The following is a 20,317-nucleotide window of genomic DNA, read 5'->3' on the forward strand; positions in this document are numbered from 1 at the left end:
GCCTGTTGGTGAAGGTAATAAACATAAACAAATAAACAAATTATTCGATCATTAGAAAATCGTCAACAGGTTGACGCTATATACACCTGTTTCTCGGCAGCTTTTGATAAGATCAACCTCGGATTCAATGGATCTTTATTGGATTGGCTGCAGTCAAACCTTACCGGACGCGAAATGATTGTAAAAATTGGAGACTGCACTACTGCTTATTTCGCTGTCAGCTCTGGAGTTCCTCAAGGCATTCATCTTGGGCCATTTATATTTCTGCTCTACCTCAACGATTTGAACCTTTCAGTAAATTGTCTGAAGCTATCATTCGCCGATGACTTTAAGTTATACCATCTAATCAAAAAGGCTGAAGACACTGAATTCTTACAATCACAGTTAGATATATTCACTAGTTGGTGCACAGTGAATAGGATGATTTGGAATGCTTCAAAATGTTCTGTTATCTCGTTCACCCACAAACGCTCGACAATTACATACGACTACAATATTTCGAAAAAGATTATTAAGCGTGAATCTTCTGTTAAGGACTTAGGAGTTATTCTAGATCCCAAACTAAATTTTAAGGTTCATATAGAATACGTCGTTTCAAAGGCCTCTAAGCTCCTTGTATTCATTTTTTGAGTTATTAAAAACTTCAGCGATATGCATTGCTTGAAAGCACTTTATTGTGCTCTGGTTCGCTCTACACTCGAATATGCAGCAGTGGTTTGGTCACCTCATTACCAAATCGATGTCCAGCACATTGAAGCTATTCAGCGAAAGTTTGTTCACTTTGCTCTTCGTAAGCTACCATGGAGGGACCCGCTAAACCTACCGTGTTACCAAGACCGTTGTCAACTTATCGACCTTGATTTGCTGTCTGTTCGTCGAGACGTTGCTAAGGCAGTTTCAATTGCTGATCTGCTTCAATCAAGAATCGATTGTTCTGATCTTCTGCAACTTGTGGATTTTGACATACATCGTCGTATTCTTAGATTTTATTCATTTTTAAGAATCCCTCGAGCCAGAACTAATTACGGCTATAATCAGCCATTCATTAGCATGTGCCGTCTATTCAATCGTTACTCCAATGTTTTCGATTTTCACCTGTCACGTAGTGCTGTAAAACGATTATTTCTAAGCTCCCTGTCTCGATAGTCATAGCTCTAGTACTAGTCCTTAGATATAAATGATGTTCTGTTAATGTTAATTTTATAGTATTAGTCAATGAAATGTATCATTTGGAAATGTGTAATCTGTTGATACAAAAAATGAGGTTTTATGCCGCCTGGAGAGCGAGATTGGAAGGTTGCAAGAATTTCAGCTCCAGGAGGCTTTTCCTTACTCCAAATAAACAAATAATATTTCGGGTTCGTATTTACACTCCCAAAGTAATGCATTGTGATCATTGCCAACTTTTCGGTCACACTGAATTTTTTTTCTAATTAATTAAAATGTGGTGATAATCATGCTACTTCTTCTTGTAATTCTTCTGACGAAAAATGTATTTTATGCAAAGGTATTCATTCTCAATTGAAAGAATGCTCTGCTTATATTAATTGCCAAACTAAATTGCATCAAAAGACATTAACTAAAAGTAAAATGTCGTATGCTGCATTACTTAAATCTTTTTCCTTAATTATTCCTACTGAAAATTCTTTTGATTTACTTCCTAATGATGATGATACTAATTCTTCAGATCCTCAACCTCACTGTAGTTATCATCCTCCAATTAAACGAAGAAGAAGTAATATTCACCGTGAACCAAAGAAAAACCACAACTCTCATAAATCGATCATTTTTAATCCTAAAGAATTCCCTCCACTTAAACCTACATCATCTGATGATATTCCAGGTTTCCCTAAAAATGATTCTGAAAATAAGCCTTCTTATTCTGATAAATCAAAATCTTTGTTTCATAACATTTTAGAGAAAATGATTGATCTATTAGGTTGTGACAAATTTTGTAAAAATTTATTAAGTAATCTCATTCCATTGATTTCATCACTTTTTAGTAAAATATCCTCATGTTTACCTCTCCTTGTTCAATTATTATCGAATTTGTAATGACATCACATCAAACTAGTAATTGTTTGAAATTTCTTCAGTGGAATTGTAGAAGCATTATTCCAAATATTTATAACTTGAAATCATTGATTTGTAATAATGATGTAGATTTTTTTTGTATTTGTGAAACTTGGTTAGACCATTCAAAATTTTTCCGTATTCCTTCTTTTAATATTATAAGGAAAGATCGAAATTTAGCTTTTGGTGGTGTTATGATTGGCATTCGTCATTGTTCGTGCACAACGAAAAATTGTAAAAGCGCGCCACCTATATATCAGAGGCGCATGCGGATCACGAATGGCTCCCTCGTTCATCGAGTTTCATCGATGCCCAAAACCGTGGTAGCCATCATCTGCAACTGGCTCCCGGTGAAGGCATATAAAAAGGGGCGCCGTCCGTGGTCGCGCCTCTTAGTCATCAGCTGTTCGGAAAACGTCAAACCGGCAACAACATCTCAGCGAGTATAGTGTACGGCGAGTGCGCGGATTCACAACGATAAATTAAACAATTAAAATTAGTTGAATTATAATAATGATAGTAGTGAAATAATAGTATTTAGTTAAACATTAAGCAATAAACGTGTGTTAGTGAGTGCATAGTGCATTACTTACCTCAGTGGCTGCGCCGGTCATCATTGTTGGTCCGAAGTTCATACACACCTGAAAGGAGAAGAATATAATTGGACTCACCCGCCACCGTCCCACGACGCTGAATCGGAAAAGCACCTGTAAGTCGTCCTCACTCTTGCGTAGTTTCCTGTGCCTATCGACATTTGGTCCTTCGAGCCGGATAAGCGTCGAACTCCGCTTGTCCGCCATCGTGACACTCGCTGGACGCCGTTCCATCCGCCATTCTCGACGCTTGCTGATCGCCATCGCAGCCAGTTCGTCGTTCTTGCTACCTTTGTTGTATAAAGGACGCCACCAGAGGACAATTGATCTGCTGCTACTGAAGAAAACTGCTGCTATTCTACAAATACAAGGCATTCTAATTGCCTTTATCAGGTAATTAGGGTTTCAACACTCGTACTTTTATCGTTTGAGCTGCGCGGTCTTCTGTTTTACAGACCCAGTTGCTGTATTGGTTCATCTGCTGCAAACAAAAGGCATCTTCGTTGCCGTTCGAGGATCGACAGTTTGCGGAATTTGGCTTGTAAGCTGCTCTGGCCGGCTGCTGCACAGTTTACCCACCAGGTACGGTGACGGAAGGAGGCTGCAGTTAATTTAAATTACAAGGCATTCCCCTATTGCCTTTCACAGGTAATTAGGATTCCAAAAACGTTTACTCTCCCCGTTTGGGCTACGCGGTCTTTGCTTTGCAGATCCATTTCGCCATCACGATGTCCACCGATCGTCGCATCAAAGGATTGAAGCTACGACAAAGGAGCCTGCTGTCGTCATTCAACGCGATCAAGCAGTTTGTCGATAACTACGACGACGACGACGACTGCTGTGCGAACGAAGTACCTGTGCGCCTGGAGAGCATCATCAAGCTCTGGGCGGACCTCAATTCGGTTCAGGCGGAACTGGAGTCGCTCGACGAGGCGAATTTGGACGAACAGCTAAAGCAACGCACGGAGTATGAGTCGGCATACTATCGTTCCAAAGGATTTTTGCTCGCCAAGAATAAAAATAATTCACTTTGCGTATCGAGTTCTCCCTCAACCAATCGTAGCCCTCCGTCGTCATCGCAGGTGCGTTTGCCCGACGTAAAACTTCCCGTCTTTAGTGGGAATCTAGACGGCTGGTTGAACTTTCATGATTTGTTTGTTTCGCTGGTCCACTCGTCGGTAGAACTTTCCAATATTCAAAAGTTCTATTATTTGCGTTCGTCACTGTCGGGCGATGCATTGAAGCTGATACAAACCATTCCACTCAGCGCAAACAATTATGTGGTTGCATGGAATCTACTTGTCGAGCATTTTCAAAACCCTGCGCGACTGAAACAGTCATACGTTGATGCGTTATTTGAGTTCCCTTCGCTCAAAAGAGAGTCTGCTTCAGAATTACATTCGCTGGTGGAGAAATTTGAGGCTAACGTAAAGGTGCTACAACAGTTAGGGGAGAAAGTCCAGTTCTGGGACATTTTGCTAATTCGGATGCTGAGTATTCGCCTTGACCCGACGACGAGAAGGAGCTGGGAGGAATTTACAACGACGAAGGATGCCATCTCGTTCAAGGACCTGACCGCATTCATCCAACGTAAGGTCACCGTGCTGCAGAACATTCAGAGTACTACGGTAGATGTCCCCATTGCCGGCCAAGTAAAGAAGCCTTCTCAACGACCAGTCGCAAGTAACAATGCAGCACAGTTCAACGCAAGGAAGTGCATCGTCTGCAACAACCATCATCCACTCTACCAATGCGCGACGTTTTCCAAGATGAGTTCGGAGGATAAGGAGAAGGAAGTTCGTCGCAATCATCTCTGTCGGAACTGCTTGCGGAGGGGTCATCAAGCTAAGGACTGTTCGTCAACGAGTACCTGCCGCAAGTGTCGGGGCAAGCATCATACTCAGCTTTGTTCCAGTCAACAACCAACCAGCTCAGGTCAGAAGACAACCAACTACACAGATGAAAGGTCTACGCCTGCTGCATCTACCAGCAATCCACCCACTGCATCTGTGTCTGCCACCATCGAGCCTGCCAGCTTCGCTTCCGTTAGTCAAGGACGGAAGGCAATTCTACTTGCTACTGCTGTAGTCATCGTTGTCGACGACAGTGGAAGCGAGCACACAGCACGTGCGTTGCTAGATTCCGGTAGCGAATGCTGTTTCGTTACCGAATCATTCTCCCAGCGAATCAACGCGCAACGGAAGAAGGTCCATCTTCCGATAGCTGGCATCGGTCAAGCGTCGACGCATGCTAGGCACAAATTGTCAACCACAATTCGCTCTCGCACAGGAAGGTATTCGACTAGCTTGGAATTTCTAGTTCTTCCCAAAATTACCATCGATCTGCCGTCGACTTCTGTTGATACTTCGGCCTGGGAGATTCCGCCGAGTATACAGCTAGCTGATCCGTCATTCTGCAGCACCAACCCAATCGATCTCATCTTGGGAGCAGAAATTTTCTTCGACTTGTTCAAGGTCTCTGGTCGAATTCCGCTTGGCGATAACCTTCCGGTACTCGTGAACTCCGTTCTTGGCTGGGTGGTGTCGGGAAGGTCCTCTCATGGTCAACCGATTGCTCCAATCGTCGCAAATGTCGCCACCGTCAACGACGTGCACCGTCTAATGGAAAGGTTTTGGTCCATCGAGGAAGACAACGCCTCTCCGTGCTATTCCGTCGAAGAAGCCGCCTGCGAGGAACACTTCCGTCGCACGGTAACCCGCAACACCGAAGGTCGATACATAGTTCGACTGCCACTGAAGCAGGATGTGTTGTCTAGTCTCGTCGACAACCGTCGTACCGCTCTACGTCGTTTTCACCAGCTAGAAGGTCGTCTAGTTCGCAATCCCAACCTGCATCAACAGTATCGAGTCTTTGTCGAGGAATATCACGCGCTAGGACACATGCAGCGCGTAACGGACTACGAAAATCCTCCGACTCCATGCTACCATCTTCCGCATCACGGTGTAGTGCGCGAAGATAGCACGACGACCAAACTGAGGGTAGTTTTTGACGCGTCGTGCAAAACCCCCAACGGACCATCGCTGAACGACGCGCTTCTGGTTGGACCAACCGTGCAAGAAGACCTGCGATCAATTATAATGCGAGCCCGAACACACCCAGTCATGCTGATCGCCGACATCAAGCAGATGTACCGCCAAGTCCTGGTAGACGAGCAGGACACTCCACTGCAGCGAATTGTTTGGCGAGTTTCCCCCGACACTTCGATGGAAACCTTTGAACTAAAGACCGTAACATACGGCACAGCCAGCGCACCGTACCTTGCAACGAGAGTTCTCCAGAAACTAGCCGACGACGAACGCGACGAGTACCCCGAAGCAGCTAAAGTTCTACGCAAGGATTTCTACGTCGACGATCTGTTTTCTGGTGGACGCAACATAGCAGAAACAACCGCTTTACGCAAGCAGCTCGACGCGCTGTTACTCAAGGGCGGTTTCGAACTCCGCAAATGGGCATCCAATGAAGAAGCAGTACTGGAGGATGTCCCAGCAGAAAATCGTGCTGTACAAGGGTCGGTCGACCTGGACCGAGATCCGTGCATAAAAACGCTTGGACTGCACTGGGAACCGTCCACCGACCAGCTCCGCTACAAAATTCAGCTTCCGACATCGACAACAGACGCACCACTAACGAAACGCATCGCACTATCGTACATCGCTCGTTTGTTTGATCCGCTTGGACTTGTCGGACCTGTCGTAACAACCGCAAAAATATTCATGCAGACTCTTTGGACCTTGAAGGACGACGACGGCAAGATTTGGAGCTGGGACAACGAATTACCATCAGCCATCAAGGAACGCTGGCACGAGTACCAATCGCAACTCCATCGGTTGAACGATTTGCGCATCGACCGTTGTATTCTTCTTTCTAATCCCGTATCAGTCCAACTGCATTTCTTCTCCGACGCTTCGGAACACGCATACGGCTCGTGTGTCTACGTCCGCTCTACAGACGCCTCTGGAGCAGTTAAAATCTGCCTGCTGACCGCAAAATCGAAGGTAGCACCCCTGAAAAAGCAAAGCATTCCGCGACTCGAGCTCTGCGGTGCCCTTCTGTCTGCTGAACTCTACGAGAAGGTGACGTCATCGCTTCAAATCGCTCCAGAAACGTTCTTTTGGGTCGACTCGACCATCGTGCTGAGTTGGCTAAATTCTTCTCCGTCGACCTGGACAACGTTCGTGGCCAATCGAGTCTCCAAGATTCAGACCGCCACGCAAAACTGCTCTTGGAACCACGTAGCAGGCCAGCAAAACCCAGCAGACCACATTTCCAGAGGAATACCCGCAGAAACCCTTCTACAAAACGATCTTTGGTGGCAAGGATCTCAATGGCTGCAGAGCGACCAACGCGACTGGCCAATTCAACAACAGAACGCTAATCAGCCTCCCGAAGTCCTCATGGAAGCACGAAAAGTACCAGCAGCAGTAACTTCCGCCGCCGTTGAACCCTCATTCGTCGACCAGTTCGTTGAAACATTCTCCAACTTCCAGCATATGGTCCGAGTAGCCGCTTACTGTCGACGATTTCTTCAGAACTGTCGGAAAACTTCTACAGCACGAGCGGAATCAGCACATCTCACAGTCGACGAGCAGAAGGACGCAGAAGCGGTGATCATCAGACTCATCCAACAGCAAAGCTTCAGCAACGAGTACAAGGCCCTCCAACAAGCACAAACTGTATCCGCAAAATCTCGCATCCGTTGGTTTCATCCCTTCATAGGCTCCGATCAACTGATTCGCATTGGCGGCAGGCTGGGAAAGGCAAATCAACAGTATGACAGCAAACATCAGATTCTTCTTCCTTCATCGCATCATTTCTCCATCATACTCGTTCGCTACTACCACGAGAAGCATCTGCACGCAGCACCCCAGCTTCTGCTCAACCTTCTTCGATTACGGTACTGGATCACCGGGGGCAGAAGTCTGGCCAAACGCACAGTTCACAAGTGTGTGATTTGCGTTCGAGCTCGCCCCAAGCTGCTCGAGCAATTCATGGCTGAACTACCCGCCGCTCGAATCACCGCATCTCGACCATTCTCATCGACCGGCGTCGACTATTGGGGACCGATTTCTTTAAAACCACCCCATCGAAGAGCTGCACCTATCAAAGCCTACGTGGCAGTTTTCGTGTGCTTTGCAACGAAAGCTGTGCATCTTGAACTAGTGGGTGACCTGAGCACTGCCAAATTTATTGAAGCGCTTCGCAGATTCGTCTCCCGACGCGGATTGTGCGCCGAAATTTACAGTGACAACGGCCGCAATTTCGTAGGAGCAGCTAACGAACTTCGTCAACTTGTACGTAGCAAACATCACCAGAAAACAGTCGCTCGAGAGTGTGCCAATAACGAAATCCGTTGGCATTTCAACCCCCCTAGAGCATCACATTTTGGCGGCCTTTGGGAGGCCGCAATAGCATCAGCGCAGAAACATTTCGTCCGAGTGCTTGGGACACACACGCTTGCCTACGACTCGATGGAAACACTGCTAGCACAAATCGAGTGCTGCCTCAACTCCCGCCCGCTTGTGCCAATGTCCGACGAATCTACCGACTTGGAAGCACTTACACCAGGACATTTTCTCACTGGAGCTGCGCTGAAGGCTGTCCCGGACATCGATAACACCGAGATTCCCTTCAACCGACTTCGCCAGTGGCAACAGACGCAAAAAATGTACCAGCAATTGTGGAAACGATGGCATTTGGAATATCTGTCAACGCTACAATCCCGTACGAAATGGTGCAATCCTCCTGTGCACATAAAAAAGGACCAGTTGGCAGTCATCAAAGACGAAAATTCCCCGCCGATGAGCTGGCCGACTGGAAGAATCATCGAGCTTTACCCCGGTGACGACGGAACAACGCGTGTCGTCACTCTTCAAACACCCAACGGCCGATATACTCGACCGGTATCCAAAATTTGTCTGCTGCCAGTCTCAACAGCAGCAGAAAACCAATCACCACCCACCACAGCATGATTTTCAACACCTACCTCTTCGATGTAAACATCAGCATCATAGCAATACACTCCCTCATCAGCATCGGTTCGTCAGTACTCACCTGTTCCAGCCAGCAGTACCTGAAATCTAAAACAATTAGGGCCCACAAATTGTTGGGACAAGGTAAGCACCTGTCCAACACTTTAACTTTACAAAAACCCTCTACCGGGTCTTCTGTTTGCAATTTCATACTGCTGACGAACTGTCATCATCCGACCATGGGCGAGCTTCCAAATTTTGTTCACTGCCGATTTCATCAGAAGCTAAAAATCCATCATTTGTGCCGGTGTACAGATTAAACAACACAACACTTCAAATTCATCATTTACATGTCGATCATCGTCGCTACTTATCTGTTCCAGCCAGCAGCACCTAAAATCAAAAATTATTAAGGCCCTCATACTGGTTGGCCAAGTGTCTGAACCTGCGGCTGTGGCCGACTTTATGTGCAGCAGACAATTCATCAAACATCGCACTTCGAATTTCACCCACTTACCTGCCGATACCTACCTGTTCCTGCCACCAGCAACTAAAATATAAAAAATAATGGCCCACGTAATTTTGGGACCAGGTAAGAACCTGTCCAACATTCTAATGTTTAAAAAACCCTCTACCGGGTCTTCTATTTTAATTTATGTTGCTGCTGTCATCAACAAACATCGCTCGAGTGACATTCATCAACACAACAGAAACATCATATTCATAGACATCGTTATTGGCGTGTCAGAAAGATACATATTTCTGACGGGGGCAGTATGTTCGTGCACAACGAAAAATTGTAAAAGCGCGCCACCTATATATCAGAGGCGCATGCGGATCACGAATGGCTCCCTCGTTCATCGAGTTTCATCGATGCCCAAAACCGTGGTAGCCATCATCTGCAACTGGCTCCCGGTGAAGGCATATAAAAAGGGGCGCCGTCCGTGGTCGCGCCTCTTAGTCATCAGCTGTTCGGAAAACGTCAAACCGGCAACAACATCTCAGCGAGTATAGTGTACGGCGAGTGCGCGGATTCACAACGATAAATTAAACAATTAAAATTAGTTGAATTATAATAATGATAGTAGTGAAATAATAGTATTTAGTTAAACATTAAGCAATAAACGTGTGTTAGTGAGTGCATAGTGCATTACTTACCTCAGTGGCTGCGCCGGTCATCATTGTTGGTCCGAAGTTCATACACACCTGAAAGGAGAAGAATATAATTGGACTCACCCGCCACCGTCCCACGACGCTGAATCGGAAAAGCACCTGTAAGTCGTCCTCACTCTTGCGTAGTTTCCTGTGCCTATCGACAGTCATAATATTGAATATTGTTGTATTGAACTTCCTTCCTCCAATTCTATTGAGTATGTTGGAGTTACAATTAAATTAAACAATTTAAAATTCTCTATCTTATCAATTTATATTCCTCCAAATGACAGTTTCTCTTCTTCAGAATTTAAAAGTATTCTCACTACTGTTTCAGAACCATATTTCATTCTAGGTGATTTCAATGCTCATAGTTTTTTTGGGGATGTGACAGGGATGATGGCAGAGGTATCATTGATGAATTACATTTATTTTATCAATTTTAAACAATGGTTCTCCAAACAGAATTGCCCCCAGCTAGGAATTTCTCAGTCGATATTTCTTTATGTTCACGAAACATGCATTTGAACTGTTCTTGGTAAACTGTAGAAGATTTGCATGGTAGTGACCATTAACCAATATTATTACATTATCAATATACATCTAAACTAAACCACTCTGTTGAACATATGTAAGTAGGGGTTTGCCCACTACTCGGGTTCTTAATTGCCCGGCGGACCCTTCCTTTCAGGGCGACCTAGGTGCTCCTACCGGAATTTCGGATTTTCGTATAATAACAAACAAAAAAGAGAAAAAAACAAATAAACTAAATTTACCGACTTTTATTCTCCTCTCCTCTGTGCTGCACTCTGCCGGTGAAACAAATCAGCTACTTTTGGCGATGGCGGAAGGCGAAGGTTTATCCGACCGGCCGGGACTCCGACGGCCGTGTTCTCCCGCAGGTACCGTTGGCTGCTATCGCAGCGGTCCTTTACAATTAGCCAGGGAGGTGAGCAAGGCTCTTTTGTTGGAACCTCCCTAGCGACGGGGCGATTAATCGCCGGGTCCACTCACTCCCCGTGAATGGCCCAGGTAGATACCGCAGTAAACTACCTCAGGTGGATCCGTTGTCCTACCTGCTTCGCCCTCCTTTGCGATTAACTGTGGAGGAGAGCTATGCTCGTTCGGCTGATCCTCCACAGTGAGGGCGGCGTGGTGTCACTGGGTCCTTGGTAATTAGCCGCGGAAGCGAGTGGCTCCTTTGCGTTTAGCTTCTGATATCCGGCGACCCAACACCACAAAACACTATGGTAACCGAACCACGACCGACACTTTTCGACGGGATTACTTGCCGTCGCACGCGCGCACTTAACTCTCGGTCCAGTGGCGGGAAACTGTCCAGGGAAAACACTAGTTACAGACGTCTGTTCTACGCCGTGGTTCGTCACTTTTCTTCAAAAAAACTCGATGGCCGCCTTCCTCATTCGACCCAAAACAAACACCAAAACCAGCACCAAAAAAACGTACCGCCGCATAGCTGTCATCACCTATGCGCAGCATAGCCAGTACCCTTATTTCAGCAGCAGGAGAGCGGTGGCCTATCTAAGCCTTATGTTATTTATACATAAATATGAAACAAAATTTTCTACACCTATCTAGACCAACAGAATCGTTCACAAGCTAAAACAAACAAAATTTACGAGAAAAAGTGAACGATCATAAGGAACAGTGGTGAGCATTATGTTACATAAACAATGCACTCTACGGAGAGAGTACGTACAAATAGGTATATTTTCACCCAGTGCTAAATTGTTACCCTGACGGGTTACAATCTCGCCCACACCGGGTGGAAAAAAATTGGTAACAATTTTTTTCTAAACTAACACCTAACACCGATACAATAATAATAACGAAATGAATAAATAAATAAATAAACAAAGAAAAACTAACTACACCTAATTATTTCTTCCGCAATTTATAAATAATTCATCCAAAAAAATTAATCGACCGAGTGTCCTCATCGGTGAAATGTTTGCTCAAGTTTGGCCTGATAATACTGACAGCATACGCGAAGCGAGAAGCTATCAGCCATTGTCATTATTCGGCTATGGGTTGAATTCTAAATCCAATCCGAAAACAAGATCGGTAACAACTCGAAATTCCCAAAATTCTGCAAGTGGCATTGACAATTTTCAATGTTTCAACTTGCAGGGGAACGGTTGTCGGCATTATTTTGCTTGTTTTTTTTTCCTCGACTGTCCAGAAATGCCTCGTGTTCTTACGGTACCAGTACTACACGCTTGTGTTGGGGTTTCTATCCAAATACATTCATACAATTATCCCATTCATTCATCCTCAATCACTGGCCTACTCGATCATTCACATTCCGATAAGCACTTCGAATTAACCCCAAAACAATTTTATCTTATCATTCACACATGCATTCATTCACTCTGTTCGATTCCGCACTCATAAATTCACTCATACAATACCGCTTAACACGTCATCATTTCTCCCACTCACAGTCATTCCGGACAAAAGTTTGTATATTCGTCCCTTTTCGCCTCAAAACGCTTCGTACATTGGAAAAGAAACGTTTGAGAGGGACCAAAGAATGTCTTTCGCATAATTTAAAAATCTCGAAATGATTCCCGCTGGAATCAAACGAACCATCCCAGGTTTAACCACAAACCCAAAATTATGCGAAATAAAATTTTATTATTTGATTCGAAATCGAAGACGCGGTATCGTATCGCGTATCGAGCGAATGGGGTATCGCGGTACCCCATTCGCTCTTCCACTCACACTACTCTGATCCAAATCGGGCTACACCTGCATGATGCAGAGCATTGATGCGAACATCGGGGAAAATGTCAAAATCGATAATGGTGTCATCCATCGACAGGATGAATGAACCAAAATCAAAACAAGTTCGGTATTGCGAAATCGCCGTGGACGATGTGTTGTTTTCGCGTTTCTAACCCGTTCGTTCGTGTCGCGGGATTCCTGCCGGTTGGGAACTAGTGGCGCGAAATTAACGGTCCCTGCCGAAGAAGGGATTGGTGATTTTTTTTTAATGTTCTGGTGCCCCAAACAAGGGGAAATTATATATAATTTTGTGCACCCGTAGGTGCGAGTGTTCCCCATGAAGAGGGGTTTTTGGAAAAAAAATTATGTTGCCGAACACGGCTGAAAGTTTTTTTTTGATGCGTTCGGGACCCTAAAAACTCGCACGGTGTAAAATTTATATGTTTTAAAGTGTGGGAATTCCACTTCGCCGCTGCCGTGCCAGGTCCCGGGGCATACGTTTACTGTAGTTGTTTGATTACCTCACTGCGCGAGTGGGGCGCAAAAGAATTGTTTTGTTTGCTGAACACTGCAGAAAGTGTCAGGTTAATGCAACCGTTGACCGAATGACGGTACGGTGTAGTGTACTTGTTTTTGTTTTAAGTGGAGGATTCTACCCACCGTAACCGTCACCGGTGCCAGTTCATATATGTTTGTCGGATGTTTGTTTACCACACTGCGTGAATGTGGCTCTGAAAAATTGCAGGAAGGTGTTGAAGAACCTTCTCGCGGTAGAGTTGGTCTTCCACAATAAAGATAGAGAAGACGGAGAAATGTTTATTGTTTTTTTTATTCGGACCAAAGTCCGTGTTGTTGCCGTCGGGAACTGACGGCTGCTTTTGGAAAACTCCCAAGTGAGTAATCCATATAAAAGTATACCGTCAGTCCACAGACGGCACAAAAAAAGTTTTTTTTATGTTGGTTTAAGGAGATTTGCTGGCCAAACTCCAAGGTTTTTACCTGTTAAATCCTCCAGCTCGTAGGAGGATACACCCTTTTTTGAGACAATTTTAGCCGGTAAGTATTGTGATCCAAGTTTAGCATTGTACGACTCGAGTGCATTCGACAACTTCATGTTTCGACGGTGCACCATTTGTCCCGTTTCAAAAGGTTTGGAGAACTTTCGATGACGCAAGTTGTACTGATGTCGAATGCCCTCGCTTGCCTTTGCCAAATTTTTGACCACAATCTCCCGGATTTTGTCTATCTGTTGGTGTCTTGTTTCTAGGTCACCCTCACCGGAAATCCTGCTGAAGTCATCGGCAGATGTCATTTCACACCCGTGTATAATGAAATGAGGACTAAACCCAGTGGAGGAATGAACGGTAGTATTTAGGATGCGCTCCACATCGGTGATATGGACATCCCAATTGCGCTGCTCGGTTCGAGCATATGCCCGGATTGCGGTGTTTATCGAGCGATTTGTTCGCTCCACTGGGTTAGCCTGCGAATGATAGCGGGAATTCAGCCAATGTTTGACGTTGGTTTCTTTTATGAATTGACTGAACTCCTTCGAGGTGAAAGTGGAGGCATTGTCGCTTAGCAGAATTTCCGGGCTACCATGGCGATTGAACCACTGTTCGCGTAGTATCGTACAGAGTGATGTACTAGCGATTTTGCGAACGGGGGTTAACATGACGTACTTGCTGAAGATGTCGAGGACGACAAGCAAGTGTTGATTGCCATGTTTGCTTTTTGGAAGAGGACCAATATAGTCCACAGAAACCATTCGCCATGGTGCATTAGTCGCACGTGACTGACCCATTTCGGGCTGGACTGGGACGAAAGGAGCTTTGATTTCCTTGCACGTCCCGCATTCTCGAATAAACTTTCGTACTTCAGATCCCATACGAGGCCAGTAATATCGTAACTGCACTTCGTGGATCGTTTTATCGTATCCCACGTGAAGCAAATTTTCGTGGGTACGTTGAATCAAATCTTGACGGAACTCGGGTGCTGGGACGAGTTTCCAACTGAACCGCGAGTCGCACGGAACAACTTTCGAGTTGACATACTTAAAAAGTTGATCATTTTCTACTTTGAAGTCGGCATAGTCGTCAGGATTTTGGATAACTTTTGACTTCATGGAACAGTACCAGTCTGAGGTGGACAAAGCTGAAACGGCTGCTACGGCCCGGGATAACGTATCAGGAACGACATTGTCCTTGCCTTTCCGGTGCTCAATAGACATGTCGTAGAGTTGTAATTCTAAACTCCAACGACTCAAACGTGAACTGGTTTTCCATTTAGTCTTCAGTATCCATGTAATCGCTGACGAATCAGTGACCAGTCGAAAATGATAACCTTCCAAGTAACCTCGGAAGTGTTCAACCGCCATTATCACCGCCAGACCTTCCTTCTCAGTTGCATGATAGTTCCTTTGGGGAGTGGTCAGTTTGTGCGAAAAGTAAGCAACTACTTTCTCACCCTCGGGATACTCCTTCACCAGAACAGCAGCGACTGATACGTCACTAGCGTCTGTCTGAAGGATAAACTCTTTGGAGAAGTCTGGTGGGACTAAAACTGGAGGAGTGACTAGAAGTTCCTTAATTTTAAGGAACGCGAGTTCTGCCTCGGAGTTCCAAACTAAGCTCTTGGTTTTCGTTTTGAGCAGATCGCTCAAGGGAGCAGTGACCTCACTGAACCGATCAATGAAGCGGCGGTAATAACCGCACATACCGAGGAAACGACGAAGTTTCGTCACGGTAACCGGTCTCTCGTAGTCGAGAATCGGCTGAATTTTGTCAGAATTGACCTTTAGTCCGTCCCGATTCAACAAATAAAAAAGAAACTTTAGTTCGGGGACTCCAAAACGGGATTTTTCCAAATTGATGGTTAGGTTGGCTCTTGCTAGACAATCGGCCACTGCTTTGAGCAACTGTATGTGATGCTCGAATGTTTCGCTTACGACGATGATGTCATCTAGGTAGACGAAAACGTAAGGTTCCCATTTACCGCGTCCTAGAACCTGGTCCATCAGTCGCGCCAGAGTAGCGGGGCTGTTGACGAGACCAAATGGTAGACGAGTAAATTGGAACATACCCCTGCCGGGAACACTGAAAGCGGTATATTTGCGACTATCCTTAGCCAGGGGTACCTGGAGAAAGGCCTCCTTCAAGTCTATGGTAGACAGGTACTTCGCCTTGGGTAAGCCGCCCAATATTCGCCCAGGGTGGGGCAAAGGGTATGCATCCCGTACAGTACGCTCATTGAGAGGCCTAGCGTCTAGACAAAGGCGGATTGAGTCGTCTGGTTTCGTGACAGCCACAATATTAAGCGACCAATCCGAATCAGACTCCTCGATAATTCCCATAGACCGCCATCGGTCAACTTCTTCCCAGACCTTAGACAGTTTCTTTGGGCTCATATGATAAGGATATCGGCAAACGGGTGCCGCTCCTTGGAATTCATCTTTGATGACAATCCTGTGCTCTGTGAATGAGGTTGGGTTTAGCTTTCCGGGCTCTACTGCCTGGAAACACTTCTTTACTTCTACGCGCGCTAACTGTTCCGAAGTGAGTATCGACTCACGCGGTACTTCATCTTCTTCATCGTCTTCTGATTCCTGACCTGAGTTCAACAGAGCACAGTTTTGTATCTCAGGAGAAATCCCAAAGGCGCGGCAAAAGTCCATACCTTGAATGGAGTTGACGGTCAGATGCTCTACTACAAGAGTGCATAGGACCTTTGTCAAATTTTGAAAAGTATACGGGAGATACGCTTGTCCAATGATTGGTAAGGATTGACCATTTGCAGAACGTAGTTCGAATGGTCGTTCCAACCTTTTCAATGGACTTTTCGAAAACTTTCGGTATAGCTTTTTAGTTATAATTGTGGCGTTACTACCACTGTCGAGCAAGGCTTTGAAGGATTTGCCGTACACTGCGACAATTGCAAACGGACGGTTATCGAACGGGTCGTCAAGGACGATGGTTTCGACAGACAACGAATTATCATAGTCCTCATCACGAGCCGGTCGAAAACTGTCATAAATCTGGGGATTAATAATGAGTTGTTCTTTGGAGCGCTGCTTTACTGCCAACTGCGACTTCAGTTGGTTCTGATCCCGTTTTTTAGGCAGTAAGGGCAACGAGAAACATCAAACCCTTTAAAACCACACACGATGCAGAAGACCCGATTTGGTTTCCGGCATTCCTCATATTCATGTCCTTTGTCTCCACAATTGTAGCAGACGCCGAGCACGGGAGGACGATGCTTTTCCACCAAATACTCCAGACACATTATAGGTTTCTGCGGTGGTTCGATTGGTTTTTGATTGTTTCCCTCGAGATTCTTTCCGTCCTGATTCCCTGGCTGTTTCTTTTTCTGGTTGTCAGGAGGCTTGCTTGAATCAAGACCTGCCGGTTTGGCATTCTTGTTCCAAAACGTTTTGGATTTTGCGTTGCCGTTATTCTGTCCACCTCCCTTTTCGTTTTGATTATTGTGTTTTTGTTTGTTTTGTGGTGGATTGTCAGAATAAGCAGCGACTTCCCGAGAAGAACCGAAAACTTTCTGATAAATCGGCGTCTTGGAGGCGTCGATCGATTTACCAAGACTCATCAATTCTGAGAGCGTGTTCACTGGCCTGAGAATAAGCATTTGTTTATAGTCGGGTTTCAGGTTCCGCTTGAGCACGTCGAGTTTTTCGCTCGGTGCCATTGGAACCGTCATAGCACGAAATATTTTTTCCATATCCAGGAAATATTCCTGGAAAGATTCGTTACGCATCTGCCTTCGCTGGAGAGCCTTCATCTTGAGCGTAGCATCAAGTTCAGGATGTACAAAATTTACCTTGAGCTCGCATACAAGATGGTTCCAGTTAAACAACCGGTTTTGCGCACGCATAGCCTGATACCAGGTCAAAGCATTGCCAGTGAACAAATGCATCGCAGAATTGAAAAGTTCGTCTTCGCACATTTGCTCACACGCAGCGTAACTCGCTACGGTGTCTAAGAATTCATTTAGTCCCGTTCCTTCATCAGTTCCAGCATACTTCCGAATTTTCCAATCAGCGACGCGTTGCGGGTTACGCGAGAAATTCCTTGGGGCTGCCATCGATCCGTTTCCCGCGTTGGTAGATATTGAAAAGTTCGGATAGGATGGTCCCGTCCGCTGTTCGGTCCATTCAGGAACGTGAGGCTGGTTCTGAGTTTGGTACGGTGCTGTGAATCCGGTATTCAGTTTCGGTTTCTCGATTGGAAGTGATGGACATATATTTTGTTGACCCGAGAATCCTCGCTTCAACACAAATTGATCGGGACTGGGCGCCAGTGTTGGGCGAGGAATCTCTGGTTCATCAAATGAATCGGGTACGTCCATCAAACGCAAATCTTCCAGATCGGTCTGCAGATCCATCTCGGAAGCACTTTCCTTCTGATGTACTAGTGCCCGAAGTTCACTGACGGATTCACGAAGTGAGACAACTTCTTGAACCGTCTTTCTTAATACTGACGAAATGGTTGTCAGTGAAGCAATCCCACCCATTAGCGTTTCAGTAGCTTTTGAAAAAGCATCAGACCCCTGAGACGCTAGGGCTCTATTATCGTCGGATTGCTGTCGCAATTGTCGAATCTCGTCCCTCATCTCGCACAAGACACGCAACAGGTCGTCCCCTACGAGCTGTTTAGAAAGAGATCCTTGGTTATCGGAAGGATTGGATCCCTGTGGAATTGCAGGTACGTCTGTACTCAGCAAATCTCCCAAAATCTCTCCATCCTCCCCTTCTTGGTTGTCGGGAGGAAGTGCTGCCTGTTCGTCACTGAAATGACTGGAATAAACTGCTAGAACTTCCTCCAGCAACCCCGAAATTTCTTGGTTGACCTCCCCTGCCGCATAATTTCGGATAACCTGGAGCCTAGACCCCAAATGAAGCAACCGTGTTCGGTAAATCTCCTTGTTTGGGCACCGGTACTGGAGATCTTCCTTGATTGTTAGTAATTTACCAAGGCAGATCTCCTTTTCTTCACCCACGTCACCCCGGAAATTGCGAACTAATTCCCTCCGAGACGACCGCTCATGCGACAAAAGTCCCCGAAGACGCCGCTGCCGCTGGACACCCGAAAGATCCGAATCAGGAGAGATAAAAATGCTTCGAGATAGCAACTCAAAATCCAGCTCATCGAAATGCAAATGATCGACGCGCATGAACACACACGCTTGGTTGAATTTCTCCAACGCCATCATAACTTGCGCTATATTGGAAGAAATCACCAAGACACAAAGCATGTAAGTACTGGTACGGTAAAATTTCTGATTTTTCGCCAACTAACGATTCCCTTAAAATTTCAGGAAATCAAGCTACTCTAAAAATGTCTCAAACCGGATTGAGAATTCAAGGCAATTGGCCACCGCAACCGAATAAATGACAACAACCTTCAAACTACTCGTCCGGCAGACCAAACACAAACAACGCAATCCACAAATTCGGACAAAAAAGGAAAATGCAAAAATCAAAGAAAAACAATACCAAATATGTAAAAAAATAAATAATACGACCGCGGAACAATATTGCGGAAGAAACCTCACCACTGTTCTACGAAAATCCTCGATTTAGTAGAAGCACCCCACACTCCGGAAGAAAAAAATATTTTCCAAAATAGGAAAATATTTTTTTCAGTGTGTTTTGCGCTGTGCGCCAAATGTAAGTAGGGGTTTGCCCACTACTCGGGTTCTTAATTGCCCGGCGGACCCTTCCTTTCAGGGCGGCCTAGGTGCTCCTACCGGAATTTCGGATTTACGTATAATAACAAACAAAAAAGAGAAAAAAAACAAATAAACTAAATTTACCGACTTTTATTCTCCTCTCCTCTGTGCTGCACTCTGCCGGTGAAACAAATCAGCTACTTTTGGCGATGGCGGAAGGCGATGGTTTATCCGACCGACCGGGACTCCGACGGCCGTGTTCTCCCGCAGGTACCGTTGGCTGCTATCGCAGCGGTCCTTTACAATTAGCCAGGGAGGTGAGCAAGGCTCTTTTGTTGGAACCTCCCTAGCGACGGGGCGATTAATCGCCGGGTCCACTCACTCCCCGTGAATGGCCCAGGTAGATACCGCAGTAAACTACCTCAGGTGGATCCGTTGTCCTACCTGCTTCGCCCTCCTTTGCGATTAACTGTGGAGGAGAGCTATGCTCGTTCGGCTGATCCTCCACAGTGAGGGCGGCGTGGTGTCACTGGGTCCTTGGTAATTAGCCGGGGAAGCGAGTGGCTCCTTTGCGTTTAGCTTCTGATATCCGGCGACCCAACACCACAAAACACTATGGTAACCGAACCACGACCGACACTTTTCGACGGGATTACTTGCCGTCGCACGCGCGCACTTAACTCTCGGTCCAGTGGCGGGAAACTGTCCAGGGAAAACACTAGTTACAGACGTCTGTTCTACGCCGTGGTTCGTCAATTTTCTTCAAAAAAACTCGATGGCCGCCTTCCTCATTCGACCCAAAACAAACACCAAAACCAGCACCAAAAAAACGTACCGCCGCATAGCTGTCATCACCTATGCGCAGCATAGCCAGTACCCTTATTTCAGCAGCAGGAGAGCGGTGGCCTATCTAAGCCTTATGTTATTTATACATAAATATGAAACAAAATTTTCTACACCTATCTGGACCAACAGAATCGTTCACAAAAGCTAAAACAAACAAAATTTACGAGAAAGAGTGAACGAAGTTAATTGGAAAATCCGCGTAAAAAACCGCGTTAATTCGAAAATCCGCGTAAA

The 20,317-nt window shown here is 45.6% G+C and overlaps 1 protein-coding gene across 1 annotated transcript; it reads left to right on the plus strand.

Annotated features, from left to right (window-relative positions):
* Positions 1-3,394: 3,394 nt before the first annotated feature.
* Positions 3,395-8,656, plus strand: LOC131680458 (uncharacterized). The gene has a single exon (XM_058961169.1). It carries the CDS (start codon positions 3,395-3,397, stop codon positions 8,654-8,656), a length of 5,262 nt encoding a protein of 1,753 aa, XP_058817152.1.
* The last annotated feature ends 11,661 nt before the right edge of the window (positions 8,657-20,317 follow it).

The sequence above is a fragment of the Topomyia yanbarensis genome, chromosome 2 (assembly GCF_030247195.1).
Source record: "Topomyia yanbarensis strain Yona2022 chromosome 2, ASM3024719v1, whole genome shotgun sequence".
Lineage (NCBI taxonomy): Eukaryota > Metazoa > Arthropoda > Insecta > Diptera > Culicidae > Topomyia > Topomyia yanbarensis.